Below are 18572 nucleotides of genomic sequence, written 5' to 3' on the forward strand. Positions count from 1 at the left end.
CTCTGGGGTGCACCGCGCGTCAGCGCCTGGACAGCTGGACAGCTGGACGCGGCCCCATCTCCTCCCGAGGCAAGGGGTATCCATCCCGCTCCCAGGAGGCCCCGACGAGGCCCCAAGCCGACGGGGGATTCAGCCCTCTGCGGGGGCACCTGTACATTCAGTCAGTCCCTGGACAATGGGACAATGTGCCCTTCGCGAGGCACCGTAGGTTAAGGGGTGAAGGGGTGCGAGCACTTGCGGGGGTTTCCCTGAATGAAGTCGGAGGAGCTGCGGTCCTAACTGTCCATCCAGCCAATTATGAGAGGGCCACGTGGCTGGCAGGACCAATGGGGAATCGCCTTACCTCCACCCCAGCGTCTACGGTTGTCATTTCTGCACTGTGCCCCCTGGCGGCAAACTGAGATAAACCTGGAGAGGACCGCAAAGAGTTTTAAGAACAGCATCCCTTCCTGCCACCCCTATCGCCACTCACTCTCCTCCATGTGACATTGTAGGGTCTGGCTGGGCTGCACTGTCCCTGGAGATTGGCACTAGTACTGACTCAGCAACTTTAGGTCGGCCCAAGCCCATTATGGGGCAAAGCTGATGTATAGGGGCATCAGAGAACCTGGGGTGAAGGGGTTAGGTTAGTTGCTCTGGGACATGCCTGGAGTCCAGTCTGCCCAGGCCAGAGCACCAGGTAGTGTTGCTTCCATTTCCTTTAGCTGCCCACCCAGGTATGGAGCACTGTCACCTTTTGATCAGAGCAATTTTGACACGGCTCTGCTGATATAAATTACCTTTGCTCCTCCAGGTTTGGACAAGCAGTTCACATGCCATTTCCAATGGAGATGGGAAGAGAGCTCAAGATCAGAAGGGGGACGGGAGAGGAATTTTACCATTTATCAAGATATGAGTTCAGGCACCTCATTTTTATATGAAAACACTTGCAGTGAGTAGGGGATTACAGATTCTCCCAGGCAAACTGTATATCTTCATCGCTAAAATGACAGGTGAGCAAGGCATCTCTCTGGTGCCTTCCAGCTGCTTTAACTGCTATTTTATGGTGATGGGGATTGCCTTTTCCCTAAGGTCCTGAGAAGGCAGAGAGACTGGGCTGGGCTGGGCTGAACGTTGTTTGGGCTCCAGCCAAGGGGCCCTCAGCCTAGATCAGCAACACACCAGTGCCAGCTCTTTCTGCTCGTGGTGGAGGCTTTATTCCTGTCAGATTGTGAAGAACAGAGTTTTCAAGGGGTGAAGAGGGAGGACAGTCCCTTTGGACCCAAGGAGAACTGGCTCACCTCACTCCCCACCACAGGGGAAGGCAGCTCAGTTCTAGAACCAAGTAACCATTCTGTGGCACTGCAGCTAGAGTCAAGGTGCCTTCACCCCCAGCAGACTCCCTAGCTTGGTGGGGGATCAGAAGGTCCAGGCTGGGTGTCCCTGGGGCCTAGGAATGTGCTCTTCTGTGGCATCATCACAGCAGACATGCTGACTAGAGAACTCACAGCTGCCCTGTGCAGCTGATGCCCTGATTGGTGCTCTAACACTGAGAGCATGGGGTATGGGCCTGTCCCGGTCCCCTGTGCAGCTCTTCACACCACCTGCTGTCACCAGGCATCACGGAAAAACCCCCTCTGCTCCAGCAGTCAGGACCAGAGCTGGGAAGTATTGGGGAAAGAAGGCTGAGCCAGGATTCAGATGGGGACCAGTCCATTTCAGAGCCTACCATCTTCCAAGGTATGGTGATGGAACATGTGAGAAGAGGTGGGGGCCACCACAGTCTGGTTAGAGGATGGTGATGGGGATTCAGTGGTCCTGCCAGGATTCCAGAAACTTCAGAGAGAGAAGCAGACTGAAGTCTCTTCTCCCTCTAGAAAGTAGGGGAAAGTAAGGGGGCAGGAGAGTCAGGGGGGGAGGAGGGAGGTCAGAAGGTGCTAGCTGGTGTACCTGGGCTCTCACTGGCCCAGAAAGGCTGGAATACTGTCCCAGCACCCTGCATCCTGCACCCCCAGCCATCTCCCCCCATAGATCACACATAGGTCCTGCTGCTTGCTATTTTTATTTTCCTTGTGACAGACAGACAGACAGCTGGATGGCTGGGGGGCGGGGATGGTCAGGACAACATGAGCAATTAGGATTGGATGAAAGGGAAACTTCATAAAAGTCAATAAATAAATAAATATGAATGGGAAGAAGGGCGAAGGCCACGGAGGACCAGTGGGGACATCCTTGGGCCAGCACAGAGCCCAGAGCCACATCCACTGGGACAACAGGAGCGCGCTGGCTTGCGTGACCACTGCCTCCTGCCTCCAGCCCTCCACGATTCTTCTTCGGGATGCTGGCAGCTGGCCCACCCCATCCCCACCTGAGTACTCTCTCCTCTCCCTCCTCCACCTTGCTGCCCTCTCTCACATGCTGTATCTGGCACCCTGACACTGTCCCATGTCCTGTCCCTGCTTTACTCCCAGCCCACAGCCTTGACACCCTGGGCTCCTTCCTTTTCCACCTTTCCAGCCCCTCACTCATACCTTCCTTGTTGCTTCTCCCCCCAGATGCACTGTCCCCCACCCCCAAAACCTTCCTAGAGTCTCCCATCCCTTTCTCTCACTTCCCCATTCTGTTCTTGCCCTTCTTCCTGCTCCCCACTCCACCCAGCCTGGCCAGTGAGTCTCCAGCTCTGGCTCTGGCCTGGTGGCACTGGCCGAAGCCCGGGGCCTCTGTCCCCTCAGGTCCATGAGGTAATAGCCCGGCCGGATGTTGCTGCTGGTGGTGTACGAAGCCCTGAGCCCACCGGGCTCAGCATGGGCCCTGGAATGTCCCGCAGCATCAGCGGGAGCCCCGAGTGGAAGCCTGGGGCCAGGCTGTGGTCCAAGCCACTAGGAGCTGCCTGGATAGGAGCGGAGCAGCACCTTGTGACGGGTGGCAGCCTCGGCCCTGCGACGCCGCTGCTCACCCAGGAACTCCTTGAGCCGGCTGGTGGTGAAGGTGAGTGTCTGGCGACGCAGCTTCATCAGGTAAGCGTCCTGCAGCCACGGGTGGGCCAGGCAGTCCTGCAGGGAGGGCCGGCTCCTGGCAGGCCCGGCCAAGGATAGTGAGCAGGCAGGGCTCTGCCCTCCCATATACCCGAGTCCCAATACTGGATTCACCCCTAGTGAGTGACTCTGGGCAGCTCTGGGGCTCAGTTTCCCAATTTCTGGAATGGCGACAGTGATTCTGCTTACATCATAGGGCTGTTATAGGTTTTAAAATGTGAGTAGAACCATTTAGTAGAAGGAGTAGCAACTGTGTATTATTGGGGGCAGGGGTGGAGTTGGGGGATCCTAGGCATGGGCTGGGCCAGGGCAGTCCAAGGCCAGGAACAGGTAATGCTGGGGCGTTGGCAGGTGTGGGGCCCACTCACCAGGGATGTACTGAGAGGACCTTTCGCAAGAAGAGGGTGGCGCTTTGGGAGGTGTTGGGGTACAACTGGAAGGCATCAAAGCGGCCCCCCACAATACGAGCCTCTGTTTCCTGGGGGTCTGGCTCATAGAATGGAGAGCGTCCACTGAGCCTGTGGTGGAGATAGTTAACACATGAATGAAGGGTCAACTCACAGGTCCAGGGGGACATTAGTGTGGGGGTTCTAAGGGGCACAGTACTCAGGGAGAGCTATTGGCACCTGGGTACACATGTGTGTGTGCATGCAAGCACATGTGCACACTCACATGTGCTGGGGAGGAGGAGAGGGAGTAGGCAGGAAGTGAGTCCTGGGGGTACTCACATGATGTAAGTGAGCACACCCACTCCCCAGATGTCTGTGGCGGAGCCGATGGGGTCTCCCTTCACCATCTCAGGAGCTGACAGGAGACAGAGGCCAAGTTGAAACAGTTTCCTGGTGGCAGGGAAGCAGGAAAATGCTGGGGAGGCCCCTGAGGGCTTGAGGAGCAGGACAATGTCCAGGTCACCAGACCATGGGTCTGACCAGGGCAGCAGGCCCTGGATGACAGCAGGCAGGATGGAAGTGGGGGTGGCCTGCAGGGGAGATGTGGGGCACCTGAGAAATCAGCCCAGGCTCTGAATGGTGGGGGGTCACCAGAACTGCAGAGCTGCTGAGAACCAGGGTCACTGGCTCCTTCAGGTCAGCTCTAAGGTAGGGTGCCCATTCACGATGAATGTAGCCAGCACAAAGATGAAGAGCCTTAGAAATCGGCCTGGCTGGCTCCAATCCCAGGCCTGTCCCTTCTAGCCACAGGACCCTGGGCAATGTACTAAACCTGTCTGGCTCTCTAATCTCCTCATTTGTAAAGTGTAGCTTTCAGAATAACTCTAAAGGATGGACATAATGAACATAAAGTATTTAGCAGGTAGCTAAATGGTAGCTGGTTTTCCTTGTTTATACAAATTAATAATTGGTTCCCTATCTCTCCAGCTTTATCAAATCTTGGCTCGACCATTTAAAACTGTCTTATGTGGGACAAATAATCTACTTCACCTGTTTCCTTGTCTGTAAAATGGGGGTAATGTTATGCCAATCTCCAAGGCTACTATGAAGATAAATTTAAAAAAACCCAAGGAAAGGACTTTGTTCATTGCCTGCATACAGTAAGCACTCAATAAATGGCACATACGTGGGTGAAGTGGGGGGACTTATGGCTGCTGCCCCTTTGGCAGTACCCCCAATCCCCTGCCCTGGCTGGCATGGTGCCCTCACCCATGAACTCCAGCGTGCCCGTGCGGTGGCCAAGGGGCTGCAGGGCCTGGGGGTTGTAGGGCTGGGCACTGCCGAAGTCCACGATCTTGAGGGCGTTGTCAGGGGCCAGCAGCAGGTTGTCTGGCTTGATGTCCAGGTGCAGCACGTGATGGCCGTGGAGGTAGTCCAGGCCTTGTAGCAGCTGCACCACATAGGTGGCCACGTCATCCTCTGAATATCGGAACCTGGAGGGCCCAGGGAAAGCAGGTGACATCCCAGGCCAGCTCCCCTTACTCTCACTCCCGGCTCCCCTAGAATGCCCAGCTACCTGTCGCTGAGCCCACATAGGAGCTCCCGGTTGCCGCAGCTCTCAGCGATGAGCACGAGGTAACGTGGGGTGATGTAGGCCTCGTGCAGGGACATGAGCCGCTCGTGGTGCAGCGTCCGCAGCACTTCATACTCCTGCAGGACTCGCCGCTTGCCCTCAGCTGCATAGGGCACGATCTTGGCCACAAACGTTCTCCCGGTAGCATTCTCCCGGCACGCGCGCACTACACCAAAGCGGCCCCTATGTGTTGAGGGGACACCACAGGCTTAGAGAGGGGGGCACCACCATTGTGAAGGCTAAGGGGGCTGGGGTGGGGGGAGCAGGGACCCAAGTGTGAGCTCTGGAGTTTAATCTTAGAAATCTGGGTTCGAATCCCAGTTCTGCCCTTCAGTGGCTCTGTACCATAGGCCAATCCCATACGCTCTCTAAGCTGTTTTCCCATCTGTGAGATGGGTGATGCTAATAATGCAGTGGCTTCCTCTCCGAGTGATGATGATTAAACGAGATCATCTGGCTACAGAGCTTAGCACAGTGCAGGGCCCAGAGGAAACTGGAACTCAATAGTGCTGATGACCCAGATCTCAGCACCTTCCCCGCTCTGAATCCCTGTGTCCCCTGTGCTTCACCCACTCCCCCTCTGTCCTCCATCCCTTCCCCGCCCTGCTTACCTGGCCTTCTCCTCCAGGAAGGTGTAGGGTTTCTGAGGGGGGCCCTGTCGAAGAGTGGTGCCCTCTGGCCCTGGAGAGCTGCGGGGACCACCCCCAGGGGAGCTGACCATCTCCTTGGCTGAACTGAGGGTCCGAACAGTTACCTTGGTGGGCTGGGGAGGGGGCTCAGGGGCTGGGGGCTCGGGGGCTGGTGGTACAGACACAAAGGAGGTCACCATATACAGGGGAGTAGAGGAAGACGCTGGTTTAACCTCTTGAGGAATAGAGGCTGGGATCGGGGTCCCAGTGTCAGGGATGGAAGACTTGGGCTCACTTGGGGCGACCTGGGCACTGGGTGGGGAGGGCTCTGCTTGCCGGGCAGCCTGCAGGCCTCTGTGCTTTCGTGGGGGAGTTGGGGGTGGTGGACCCACAGCCTTGAGTGAGGACAAGGCCTTGGTGGGGGGTGTGGGGGGAGATGAGGGGCTGAGAGCAGCTGACTGGGGGCCTGTGGGACCAGGAGCTGCAGGGGTGGTTGGGGACGGGGCCAGTGAGGTAGGAGAGTCCGGAGGTGGGGCCCTGGCTGGCCCTGAGGTAACAGGGGTGTCTCGGTGAGCAGCAGGTAGCAGAGCTGAGGAATCTGAGTGAAGACAAGGAAAACCATCACCTAGGTGCCCCTGACAGCAAAACCACGGTGTTCTGAGAAGAGGGTGGATCTTGGGCTTAGGGTCCCCTTCCTTTCCTGGCAACCCCCAACCTCATCACACCGACCTTGCGTGCCCCTGACGAGGACCTTCTCAGAAGGGTTGCTGAAAGGCCCTTGTCCAGCACGGTTGGCACAGGCCACTCGGAACCTCACGGTCACACCGATTGGTAGGTGGGTCACATTGTAGTAACAGTCAGGGATGCCTGAGCTCACTGAGTGCCAGGAAGACTCCCCTGCAGGCACCATGGGAAGGGCTGAGGTCAAAGAAGGGGTGGCCCAAGCTCCCAGTGCTATCTGTAAGGAGCCTAGGGAGGGGACTTTGCCCGGGGAGGGCGCTTGTCTCCCTGGCTTCTCCGCCTGCCACCTGCCACCCCTTCCCCGGGCCAGCCTGTGCAGTCCCTCACCATCCACCCGCCGCTCCAGTGTGTACGTGCAGGGTGCCCGGCTGTCTCCTGGCTTCCAGAGCACCAGCGCTGTGTCCTGGTAGGTCTGGGGCACCTCGGGAGGGGCTAGCTTCCCTGGGACACCTGGCAAGAGGATGGGAGCCCCAGTGAGCTCCTACGCTCCAGCTTAGAGCCCATCTAACCCTGCCCCAACACCCTTCATCATTGCCCTCCTTGGTCCCTGCCCCAGGCTCACGGGCCACAGCCACGGTACAGGAGCTGGTGACGCTGCCTAGGACATTGGTGGCTGAGCACTCATAGAGCCCAGCATGCCGCTTGCCCGCCCGAGGGATGCTCAACAACTGCCGTCCATCTTTGCAGGACACGATGACCACTGAGGGTTCTGACCGCAGGGACTGCTTGTCTGGGGGCAGAGAGGAGCAGGAGGGATTGCTGAGTGGGGCAGCACATGTGGTCCTCCAGGACTCCTTGGTTGCCACTCTCCCCAAGCATCACCAGGCATTGGGGCCACTTGCCTATGCCCCTCTCTGGGGAGAAGTGATCTTACCTTTCATCCAGGAGATGTGGGGTGCAGGGCAGGCTGCCGGCAGGCAGAGCAGGGTGGCTGCCTCTCCCTCCAGCAGCACCTGGTCCTTGAGTTTGATGTGGAAGACTGGGGGGAAGTCTGGAGGGAGAGCAGACAGCCATGGGTTGAGAGGACCCCTGCTCACTTACTGCTGAGGGAGGGGAGGACGCATGTGAGAGGTGGGGAGCAGCGTGAAAGCTTGTCTCTTCCCAGTCAGATGCGAAAAGTGCAACCTCTCGCCACTCTTTGGAGAATTTTCTTTGGGGTGAGCATCACTCTCCCCTGTCACTCACTGTGTGCAGAGCTATCTTTTCCTTTCACTGGCTATTGAAGATGGCATGGTAGAGACCAAATACGTTTGGAAATTGCTTAGAGCAGGGCCTGGCACTACATTTAAGTGATCTACACACATTCATTAAGTAAAATAAAAACAAATAAATATTGAAAAACTGCAGTGGTTAAGATCTGACAACACTCCCTCCCTCTGGGGCACCACAGGGCAAGTGAGAGGAGCTGGTGACCTGAGCTGAGAATCCTGGGGTTGAACATAATGTTCAAGAAAAACTGCAGTCTTAAAAGATCTGAAGTCAAGGCAAAACAGGGGGCAGAGCCGGAAAGTGTGTCAGCTCCCCCCACCCCTCGTCCCCTCTGGGGTCTGGGGACACAGTTGTAGATCTTCTAATACTCCTTCAGGTCAGCAGAGTGGTGGAGCTTTTGAAGGGGCAAGAGACAGTATCTGCATGACCTTGGACCATGTCTTGTGTAAACTGAGGAAAAGAGTAACACCAAACTCATAGGGTTGTTGTGAGAATTACAAGAAACATATAAAGTGCTTAATATGTGCCTAAGATATAATAAGTGCTCATAAGTGTTAGCTCTTATTATTGTTATGCTTATTATCTCATGAATATGCTCAGTAGAGAGGCAGGCACAGGTCCTCAGAGAAAGAGGCTGCTTTGGCAAAGCTGGCTTCCCAGCTGACGAGAACTGGCCACGGCCAGGATGCCGAGGGGCCAAGGTCCCCTGTTCCAGTGAAGCTGGCCTGTGGCTCCTCAGTGCCATGAGGACTTGCATTCCTGTTCCCTGGCATGTGTCTTTAGAAATATCCCAATCTGGTCCTGGCCACCGGGGGTGGATTTTTCTCACATGGGCAGAGAAAGCTGAGGGATAGATACCCTGGGAGCCCCAGCTGCTGCCTGTCTAAAGAACCAGGAGGCAGTGGGGGTGGGGAGAGCTGGGCAGGAGAGGAATGCTCAGCAGGAGTGGATGATCAGAGCAACAGCATGCCCGCCCTTCCCACTGCACCCATGTTCCCCAAGGAGGGGTCCCACACTGGGGCTCCAATAACAAAATGAATATAGTTTCCTCAGACCAAGTCAGGGTGCTGGGTAGGGGGGAGAGAGAGGGAGGCCAGGAGGAGAGGTGAAAGGTGACCCTGGCCTAGCTCTGCCAGTTCTACCTCCATCCCCCCAGGGTCTAGCCCTAGCTGGTCAAGTGGACATGGGACAGCCTTCTTCTGCAGGGAGGGGGGAGAGGAGGAGGTAAGGGGACACTGCCTCAGCAGGAAATCAGCTGCACAAGCAAAATGGACCTGGGAGGGAGGCCCCAGGTGGGAAGGGATCAGCTGTCCCCAGGCCTCTGTGCTGGCTTCTCTCTGTCTCATTCCCTCTCCTTCTCCACTCCTGCCCCCACCAGCTGGCCTCCCTCCCTCCTCTTCCCTCATTACAGCCCCCCAGGGCCCACTGCCTCGAGAAGGATGTCCCAGCTCCCCTGGCCAAGGCCAGACAATCCCCTCAGCTGGACCAGTTCAGAGTTTTATTGGAAACTGGAGAAGAACAGAACTGGTGACTGCTGATGATCTTGTACACAGCCTGGCTTGGTGGGCCTGTTGCTTTCTGCATGCTGGTCTGGGGGACCTGGCCTCCTGAGCCTTTGTGTATAGTCCTTGAGTAATGCCCCTTTTTCAGGTGAGGAACCGGGTGACCTCAGGTGGGAAATACCTGCCTCACTGAAGCCCAGGACACAGCCCAGGACAGGGGCAGAGAAACAGACCAGGGCATATGCTATGTTCCCCTTCCCCCAAGCAAAGAGCCCTGAAGGTGCTGAAAGTGCTGGAGACCCTGGGGGATGGGGGGGGGGGGGTGGCAGGGAGGGGCACTCAGGTGTTCAGGGCTGTAGAGAAATGGCAAATTGGGGGCACAGTCCAGATTGTGGGCCTCTAGGCTGGGAGAAAAATAGTGTCTTTGTGTGCACATTCAAGCATACACACATAGGTACAGGCGCTGTGGGGCAGGGGAGCCCTACCCTGACCTCCTTCAGAACTACATGCAGTTACAGGGACCTTCTAGGCTCTCCCACGAGGGAGGCTAGCCAAAGAAAGGCATCAGTAGGGTGTCCTGAAGCCACTTCTGGGGTCTGGCTGCACAGGGTCATACAGTCCCGCTCTCTGGCTGCTGCACTTACTACCAGCTCTGTGCCTTCCACAAGCTATTTAGCATGGCTAAGCCTCTGTTTCCTCACCTGTAAAATACAAACATGATGCAAATAACAGTTCCTCAACAATGTGGGAGCATTGAGGGAGGCAGCCCTTGTAAAGTGCTTAATAAGACACTTGGCGCTGCTAATTAATGACAGCTGCTGCAGTTATTATGATTGTTGTTGTTTTCCTGATTCCAGCTCCCTTCCATCACTGCCCGGGCTCCTCAAAGTGGTCCATCTCCCACCCAGCTAGGACTGTCCCCTCGGTAGGATGGCCTACTCACCCAGCAGGCTTCTCTTACCTGATTCGCTGCGCACATACTGGTGACCCAAATCCTCCTGGACGCTGGCAGAGAGGTTTGGCTGTGATGACCCCTTGTCCTTTCTCAGTCGAGAGAGGCCCCAGCGCAGCCGGCTCCGGCTTTCAGCAGGAGCTGTGAAGACCCAGGCACCTGAGCCCTTGCCCAGCCAGGGCCAGACAGCTCCCACCTCTCTGCAGCCCTCAGCCCAAGAGAAGTAGAGTGCACCCAGCCCCAGCCTGGCCTGCTCCCAAACCAGCCTCTGCCCCGCAGCCTCCAGCTCCAGCCCACGCCAATTCCATCCGCAGGGCCCCCAGCACCTCCTCAGCCTCTTTCTGGTGGGTGCCCGGCCCCGCCTCCTCCCAGGGCCTCCCTCCATCGAGGCCCACCCTCTTCCGTCACCCCGGCCCCGCACCCTCCACCCACCCAGGCCTGCTCACACCGTCTCCCGCACGCTGCCCCTGCCCCTGCCCCTGCTCACCGGAGCCGCCGGACGTGCCGCTGGCCTCGGAGCCCAGGGACTCCTCGGAGGGCGTGGCGGCGCCCGCCTGAGCGGCCAGCTGGTTGTGCGGGAGGCCCAGGCGCCGCAGGCTCTCGCCCTCGGACGTGGCCCTGCGCAGCCGTCCGAACAGCGGCGTGCTTCTGCCCGACGTGCCCCCCGAGTCCTCGCTGCTGCCGCTGCGCTGCAACCGGCTGGACAGCCGCTCCAGCGTGGAGCTGAGCCGCCTGCGCACGGCGAGCGCGGGGGAGCCGCGCGCCGAGCTGCCGGCCTCCGAGCCCTCCCCCTGCCCCTCCCCGCCGCGCGCCTCGGCGGCCGGGGGGCGCCGCGCCGGCGGGGTCCGCCGCAGCCGCTGGGACAGCGACAGCGAGAGGCGGCGGGCGAGGCCCGGCTCCCCGGCCGCGCGCAGGTCCTGCGCGGAGCGCGAGCGCTCGGGCCGCCGCACCATCTCCAGCGGCGTGCCCGCGGGGCTGGGCCGGTACATGCCGTCGTCCCCCTCGGCCCCGCGGAAGGGCCCGCGCTCCTCCGAGCGCGAGCGGCTCAGCATGCGCAGGCCCCGCGACAGGACCGACTCGCGGCTGCGCTTGAACTTCGCCTCGAACACGGCCTCGGACTCCAGGTTCTCGATGCTGCTGCTGAGGCTGCTGCCCGGCCTGCGCGGCACCGTGGGCACCCGGGCCTTCTCGGCTGGCGCTGGGGGCGCCGGCCCTGGGGGCGCCGCGGCGGACGGCGCGCGCTTGTTAGAGGCTCCCAGAGGCGGGGAGGCCACCCTGGCGAACACGGCAGGGTGGGACTTGGGCTCCGTTGGGGGTGTGGCAGGGCCCTGCTGAGGGCCTTGTGCGTGGCCGGCCAGCTGCAGCGACTGAATGATCTGGGCATAGGGTGTGAGGGGGGCCGCTGGAGTTTGCAGAGCCACGGGGGGCTGTGTGGGTTTGGGGGCGGGGACTGGTTCTGCCTTGGGCTCTGGGGCCTTCTCGTGGGCAGGCTGGGACGCCAAAGGCTGAGCAGCAGCACTGGGTGTGGCGGCAGGAGGCTCTGAAGACTTGGGGGCGCTCTGTTTGCGGGCACCGGGTTTCAGGGCACTGGGCTGCACGGGGCTGGATGGCTGAGTCTCGCTGAGGGCAGACAAGGAGGGAGACTCCTGTAGTCTGCGGGCCCCAAGCCGGGCCACAGGGATCTCGAGGGGCGCCCCAGCACGGCGGTGCCGGCCCCGGGGCTCTGCCTCCCCCTGAGAGAAGCTACTGCTCTTCTGCAGGCCCCGAGTCTCTGGCGGAGGCTGGTGGCGGGGTGCTGCCTCGCTGGAGGCAGCCCGCGCCAGCCGGGGGTCCCGGGCACGGCTCCCCAGGCTCTCTAGCAGGGGCCCCCTGAGGCCGCTGACCTTGCCATCCTCAGGGCCTCCCCGCAGCAGCCGCTGGCGCAGGGCCTGAAGCCTCTGGGCATACTCACCCTCACCCAGGCCTCCCCGGGTCAGGCGGGTGGCCCCCGGGCTGGGGCTCCGGCGCTGTGGCAGTTCCACAGACGCGGCCTTTTGCAGGCCCCGGCCCGGCTCCCTCAGCCCAGCCCGGGGCAGGGCGCTCTCAGCTGAGCTGCCCCTCCGGAGCTCTCCCCGCCGGGGACTGGACCCGGCGGGAGGCTCCTGGCCTGGGGAGGGGAGGGCCGGAGGGCTGGGGGCATGCTGGTCCTGAGAGGTGGCCCTTCCCTGCTCCTGCCACTCCATGGGGGTGGCAGCCCCAGCCTCTGGGGTGCCCAGGGCCTCGTCCTCAGTGGGAATGTCAGTGAGGGACACTCGGGAGCCTGAGAACTCGGGCTGCAGTGGTCGGGGCACTGAAGGCAGCTCCTCCAGCTCCTCCTCTTCAGAGTCAGAGGAGGAGGAGAGCCCCCCACTGGGTGGCGTTCTTCTGGGCACGGCCACCCACACCCGCTCCGGGGGTGCCCGAAGCAGTTCAGGGATGGGGCGCAGCACCAGGTGGCACTTGTAGCTGATCTGCGAGCGCTGAAGACAAAGTGCTGGAGTCAGACCTGAGGGACCCTGGGGCTGGACTGACCCGCTCAGGCCCACCTCAGCCCCCGGGGGGGGGGGGGGGGGAGGCCTAAGGCAGACAGAGAGGGCTGGGGGCAGGAGGGACACTGGGAGTTGAGAGAGTAAAAAGTAGATGAGGGTGGGTGAGTAGGAAATGAGGGCTCAGGGCAGAAAAAGGCAGGGCTGGAGAGAAGGCTGCAGAATGGGACAGTGGAAGGCACAGAGCAGGACCCAGTCAAACTCACCTGCCACCTGCGCCGGGAGAGGAATAGCTTCAGGTGATCCGTGCTCACCTCTGCGCCCTTTGCCTGTGTCTGCAAACCCGGGAAAGAGGGACTTAGGGAAGTCCTTTGTCAACCTAGACCCTCAAGGTTTGGCAATGGAGACAAAGTCCACACGAGGGAACAGAGGGCCAAGCAGCATTGAGTCCAGGGTCCTGGGGGTCCCCTTCCCCTTGGATCTGTCACAATAACTCCCACAGCCAAGGTGCCCACATGTAGACAAATTCCCTGAACCTAAGTGGAGAGGCCAAAAACCAGTGGCTCCTGGGGTGGGCTTTAGAACTTATACCCGGGCTCAAGGCCCTGTCCTGGTATAGTGGCTGCCCTGGAAGGCCTGTGCTTAGGCCGCTGGCCTTGGCCCTACTGCCCACCTTGCCACCTGTCTCCATGTGGAGCTAGTGCCCCAAATAGCTGGAGCCTTGGTGGGCCAGACCAAGACAGATGCCTCCCCCAGCCACCCTCCCAGGCTGTCCTCTCTGGAGCTGGTTTCTGATCTGGGAGACAAGGTTCGTTCTCCAAGGACAGACACCAGAATTACCTCAGCCTTCAGTTGACCCAGCACAATTCCCAATGGATGGTTTATTCAGTCGCTCTTTCTGGGTCATTAGCTGACCCCTCCCCCCCCCCCCCCCCCCCCCGCTTGGCACTGTGCCCTGCAGTGCTGGGGTTTGAAGATGAATGAGAACTCTGCCCGCACAGAACTCAAAACCAAGAGGCCAGGCCACATACCAACCACAGTGCGTGGGGCCAGTGCAGGACAGAGGTGGAAGCACAGGAGTGAGGAGGACCAGGGTTGGTCACAAGAGCCAGGAAGAACCCTGATGGGGACCCCCAGGATAGGCAGTCCAGATCTGTGCCTTGGAATCCATGATTAACCCAACTCAGGCCTCTGTTTCCTTATCGACAAAGTGGGAGTTATAACTTCCTTTACAGAGTTATTTGAGGCTGATAGATCAGAAGTATATAAAACGCCTGTCACAGTAACTGCACACAGTAGGTACTCAATAAATGAAGCTGTTAATGTTCTTTCTCCCACCACCTCTTCTGCCATGACTTTGCAGAACTAGACTCACTTTGAACCAAGGATGTTCTAGGGTCTCCTCTGCGGTAGGCCTCCTGTAAAGGAACAGGATTAAGAAGGGATTCATCATTCATGAATTCAGTCAGTCAGTCAATAAATGTTTGGGGAAATGGGGCCTCTAAGGACTTGGGGGATTGGATGTCTATGGGCAGAGGTTGTACAGCAGTAGGGGTGGCACTAGGGGATTCTGCAGGTGGGGGCTCCCCAGGGCCTCGTACTCACAGCCGATCCTGCACCAGCACTTTGATGAGGAAGCCCCGGGCCTCCCGGCTCAGGCTCAGGAATGTCGTCTCCTCAAAGGCCACGTTGTAGTTTCGGATGTTCATCAATGTCGTCCGATCATTTTCCCCAACGAATGGGGAGATTCCCGTGAGACTGCAGGGGAGCAGAGGGCTGAGTGAGAGGTGGGCCAGGCCCTAGGGCTCAGCAAGAGATGATGGGATGCTAGTGGGGACACGGAGTCTGGGAGAGGTGGAGGCCTCGGGGCTGTGGGGCAGACAGAGGCTGGGTGAATCTGGACAGAATCTTTCGGACACTTGCCAGTCCTGCTCCCACCACCATCCCGGAATGGCGGCAACTGGGTTCCTGCACTGGGCCTGTGCTTTAGAGGACCTGTTCTGTCCCTCCTCCAGCTGTGGCCTGTCCTTGAGGTGAGGAGCCTGTGCTCAGGGGATATGCCTCCCTGAGCCTGAGCCTGCTCCTTCCAGTCCCTGCTGGACAGTCAGGACCTTATAGTTCCTGCCTAAATGGCACTGAGCCTGCACTGGCCTCTCTCCACCCAGCCTGGGTGCCCACCCCTTATGGAGGGGCGTGATGGTGGAAGACTTGGACACACAGACTGGGGTGTCCACATACATGCACATGAGGCCCCCTGCCATACAGGAAGGAACAGGGAGTGTGGAAGAGAAGGGTGGGCTGCACACCCCAACTTCTCTCTAGCTCCAGGCCCTGCAAATGTTGGGGGGGCCTGCTAAGAGACTGTTGGAGACTGGGGTCCTGAGTACATAGAAGTCCTTACCAGAGGAAGGCAACAACGCCCACGGGCCTGTGGGGAAAAGAGAGTGGGTTGGTGAGAGGACAGCCCACCTCCCACCAGAAGTGAGCAGTTCTTGGCTCTCAAGAATATAGCAAGAACTGTCATCTCTGCAAACACTGTCATGGACAAATGGCCACAGGGATGCCTCCTGCAGGGAAGACTCTGAACTCAAAGGTCTAGGCATCCCTGGAGGAGTCAAGGGTCATGGCAGGACCAGCCCAGGAAACCATGAGACATCTGGGAACTGAGGGACTGTGCCTTCCTCACTGGGGGGAGGCAAGGTGGCTACAGAGGGGGCAGCTGACCACCCAGGGGAGACAAGGAACCAAGGACTGACAGGCCTGAGGCCTTCAGTGCCCAAGTCATCCCTGATTAATGGATAGGCAGTAATGTGGGCAAGGGACCCGTGAGCAATGCCACCAGTTGACTGTCAGAGAAGGAGTCTGGGCTTAGTAAAGTTCCTCTCTGCCCGTAAGCTACTCCCCAGCACTAAGGGAAACTGCCCTGGCCCACCCCAGCAGCTCAGTGTGCCAACATTACCAGATGTCAGTGACTCCGGACACAGGGGTCTGGTTGACAATCTCGGGCGCCACAAACTCAGGTGTGCCATACTGGCAGTACTGGGGCTCCCCCGGAGTCAGCTCCTGGGCATTTCCGAAGTCACAGATCCTCACCTGTTCTTCACCCTCTGCACCGTCCCACACCAGCAGGTTCTCAGGCTGCAGGACAAGGTGTGGGAGCTGAGTGAAGAGGGGACACCCCGCTACCTGGCTCCCACAGGGGCTGCCTGCTTCCCACCCCCACCTGCACCTCACCTTGACATCCAGGTGCAGCACATGGTTCTGGTGCAAGTAGCATATTCCCTCTAGCACCTGCAGCATATAGGCCCGGATCTGTGGAAACAGGTGAACCAGAGTCCGTGGGGGAAGCGTGGGGTATTATGTTTGATCCCCACCAGGGCTGTGGCAAGATGTCAGGCCATGCCTGTTAAGTGGCCTTCGGATGGCCAAAGGAGAGGATTGAAACATAGGTTTGTGTTGTTGAGACCTAGGGCCTCCACATACAGCTACAGGGTCAGGCACCATGATTATAGAAGGGAGTCGTTTACATTATAATAAACAGAATTGCACAGTGCACAACTTGTACAGCCTCCGTGGCAGGACAGCAGCGAGACTGGATAGAGTCTGGGTGGAGCTCCTCCTGGGAGTGATGTTTGAGGAATGTTCACTTGGGGAGGACTGGGAAACACAGAGTTAGGGGCAGGGTGGGTCTGCCGAGATTTACAGAGGACAGTGCCAGTCCGGGGGGGGGGGGGGGCAGTCTGACGGAGAAAGGGGGCTCTGCTGCCTGCCTGACAGTGCTCTCCATTACCACCCTTGGCTTATTCATGGGCACAGATGGCATGCCCAGGACCCACCCCTCAGCTCTCAGAGTTCAGGTGGGTGAACGCTAGTGCCCAACCTGACCCCTGCCACCCACTGCCCTCACCTCAGACTCACACACGGTGGGTTTCCTGGCCATTCGCTCCAGCAGCTCCTCTGTGCAGCTATGTCAGGGTTCAAGGAGAACAGTGACCAGTTCCAACTGCCCAGCCCTCCCTGGGCAGTAACCCCCCCCCCCCCCCGCCCCGCCGGAGCGCAAGTCAGATTCCAGCTCAGCACAGGGCTCTCCTTTCCCTTAAAGCACTTCTGATACCAGTTAGCAACTGTGTCCTCATTGTTTCACCTGTCACCCAGGTGCACAGATAGAACAACCCTGCTTGTACTTTCATTTGCTGTGGGATCTCAAGCAAGGCACCTAACCTCTCTGAGCCTAGATTCCCTCAGGAATAAGATGGGGATAACATCTCTTGCCCACCCTGTGAGGTATTTACAGAGATCAAGTTCGAGCAGAATTTTGTTGACTGTAGATGGAACTTATTGACTCTATTCGAGAATGACTTAGAAGGTCCATGACATATAATAATTGGCCATGTTGCTGAGGTCTGGGTTCTAACAGTGCAGACTGGGAGCCTGGTGTGAAGCACATGGTCACCCTGCTAGTGAAAGTGACAAACCAACCACCCAGCATCCTCACCATAGTGTGCCTTCATTTAACAATAGTTCTCACACAAAGTTGAAATCCGTTCTTTATGGAAATAGCCTCCTAATAAAGCCAAGTATTGATGCTTATCTGGAATGGGGTCACTTCAAACATTCAGATACACTGTACTGCATTTCGTGATCAAAATTGCATGCCTTGTCCTAGCTGTGTGACTTCAGTGAGTGCCTTAACCTCTCTACACCTCAGTTTCATCATCTGTAAAATGGGGATGATAAAATTTCTCAAGATAGGCAGGTATACATGAGAATTAAATAGATAAAACTCAGACCATTGCCAGGCACACATTAAGTACTATGTAAGTTTACGCTTACATAAAGAGGGGGGGGAGAGGCAGAAAATGTTGGTTTTTGCAGAAGTCTCCAGACTTCTCTTTGTGAAGTATATTGAGAGAACTCCCAATTATCAAGGGACATTTTGTAAAGATAGTCAGCCCCTCCCATCGTCAATGGGACCATTTTGTTAAATGTGAAACATGTTACTACTGGCTGTTACAAGGACCAGTCATTCAGGCCAGGTATCCCCCAGACACCCAACCTCTCCCAGGATACAGCTCGGTGACAATGACCAGTCCCCGACGCCTCTCGAAGGCCTCATGGAAGTAGAGGACACAGTCATGCTGGAGCCGGGCCAGCAGCCGGGCCTCCCGCCACGCTGATGCCTTTGGCTTGGCCTGGCTGGGGATGAACTTGGCTGCAAACTCCAGGCCTGAGTTACGTTCCACCACGCGCCGCAGGTAGGAGAAGGCACCCCTGGGTGATGACACAGGGAGAGGATGGGATTCAGGTGTCGCTGCAATCCTGACTCTCCACACTGTCCTGGCTCCAGACCCAGCTTTTCTTGGCCCCCAGACACCACACCCTCTCCTGGCCCACACCTGCCGATCTCCTGGTGGATGTCATAAAAGTCGCTGAGTCTCTTTCCTCGCTGCTCCTCACCTTCCCCGGCCCCTTCCACCTCCATAGCTGTCTGAGCTGAGGAAGAGATGCCTGGCGTTAGATGGGAAGGGCGAGAGAGGAATGAGGCAGAGACTGAGGCAGGCAGGGTAGATGGAGTAGGCAAAAGAGGAGCTAAAACATTGGAAGCCCAAAGTGGGGTGCCGGGGCTGGAAGACGTGGGGGCCACGGAGTGCAGGGCGGGATGAGTGACTCCTAGCCAGGGGCTCCATCGGATCCCTGGGGGTGAGCACTTTGCCGTTCTCCCCTGAGCCCTGGCCCACCTGAACGCACAGCCAGCTCTGCTTTGCAGAAGACCTCTCCAGCCAGGTTCCGGGCAGTGCAGGTGTAGACGCCTCCATCCTGGGCCCCCGTGCTGAGCACCACCAGGGAGCACTCGTTCTCCTCGTACACGAAGCTCACGTGGCTGCTCTCGGTCAGCAGCACCTCATCCTACAGAGTTGGCCGTCACCTCCGGCCTGGGCCTGGCTTCACCTCCACCTGGGACCCAGCTTTACCTCCATGCCAGAGACCCAGTCTCACCC

General features: G+C 58.4%; 1 protein-coding gene across 1 annotated transcript in view; it reads right to left on the reverse strand.

Moving 5' to 3' along the window:
* Window positions 1-2553: 2553 nt before the first annotated feature.
* Window positions 2554-18572, reverse strand: part of SPEG (striated muscle enriched protein kinase) — a 54473-nt gene continuing 38454 nt past the window's right edge. The window contains exons 21-42 of the mRNA XM_087819578.1: window positions 18312-18480; window positions 17970-18066; window positions 17644-17844; window positions 16481-16538; window positions 15808-15885; window positions 15533-15711; window positions 14975-15001; window positions 14179-14331; window positions 13949-13991; window positions 12840-12908; window positions 10557-12567; window positions 10079-10210; window positions 7281-7397; window positions 6969-7136; window positions 6734-6856; window positions 6395-6562; window positions 5648-6263; window positions 4980-5219; window positions 4673-4896; window positions 3743-3818; window positions 3383-3532; window positions 2554-3051 (exon numbers count right to left, since the gene is read on the reverse strand). Of these exons, the coding sequence (XP_087675704.1) occupies window positions 2859-3051; window positions 3383-3532; window positions 3743-3818; window positions 4673-4896; window positions 4980-5219; window positions 5648-6263; window positions 6395-6562; window positions 6734-6856; window positions 6969-7136; window positions 7281-7397; window positions 10079-10210; window positions 10557-12567; window positions 12840-12908; window positions 13949-13991; window positions 14179-14331; window positions 14975-15001; window positions 15533-15711; window positions 15808-15885; window positions 16481-16538; window positions 17644-17844; window positions 17970-18066; window positions 18312-18480 (5292 nt within the window). The 3' untranslated portion in view covers window positions 2554-2858. The remainder of the gene's footprint in view (window positions 3052-3382; window positions 3533-3742; window positions 3819-4672; window positions 4897-4979; window positions 5220-5647; window positions 6264-6394; window positions 6563-6733; window positions 6857-6968; window positions 7137-7280; window positions 7398-10078; window positions 10211-10556; window positions 12568-12839; window positions 12909-13948; window positions 13992-14178; window positions 14332-14974; window positions 15002-15532; window positions 15712-15807; window positions 15886-16480; window positions 16539-17643; window positions 17845-17969; window positions 18067-18311; window positions 18481-18572) is intronic.

The sequence above is a fragment of the Miniopterus natalensis genome, chromosome 8 (assembly GCF_054644295.1).
Source record: "Miniopterus natalensis isolate mMinNat1 chromosome 8, mMinNat1.hap1, whole genome shotgun sequence".
NCBI classification, from domain to species: Eukaryota; Metazoa; Chordata; class Mammalia; order Chiroptera; family Miniopteridae; genus Miniopterus; species Miniopterus natalensis.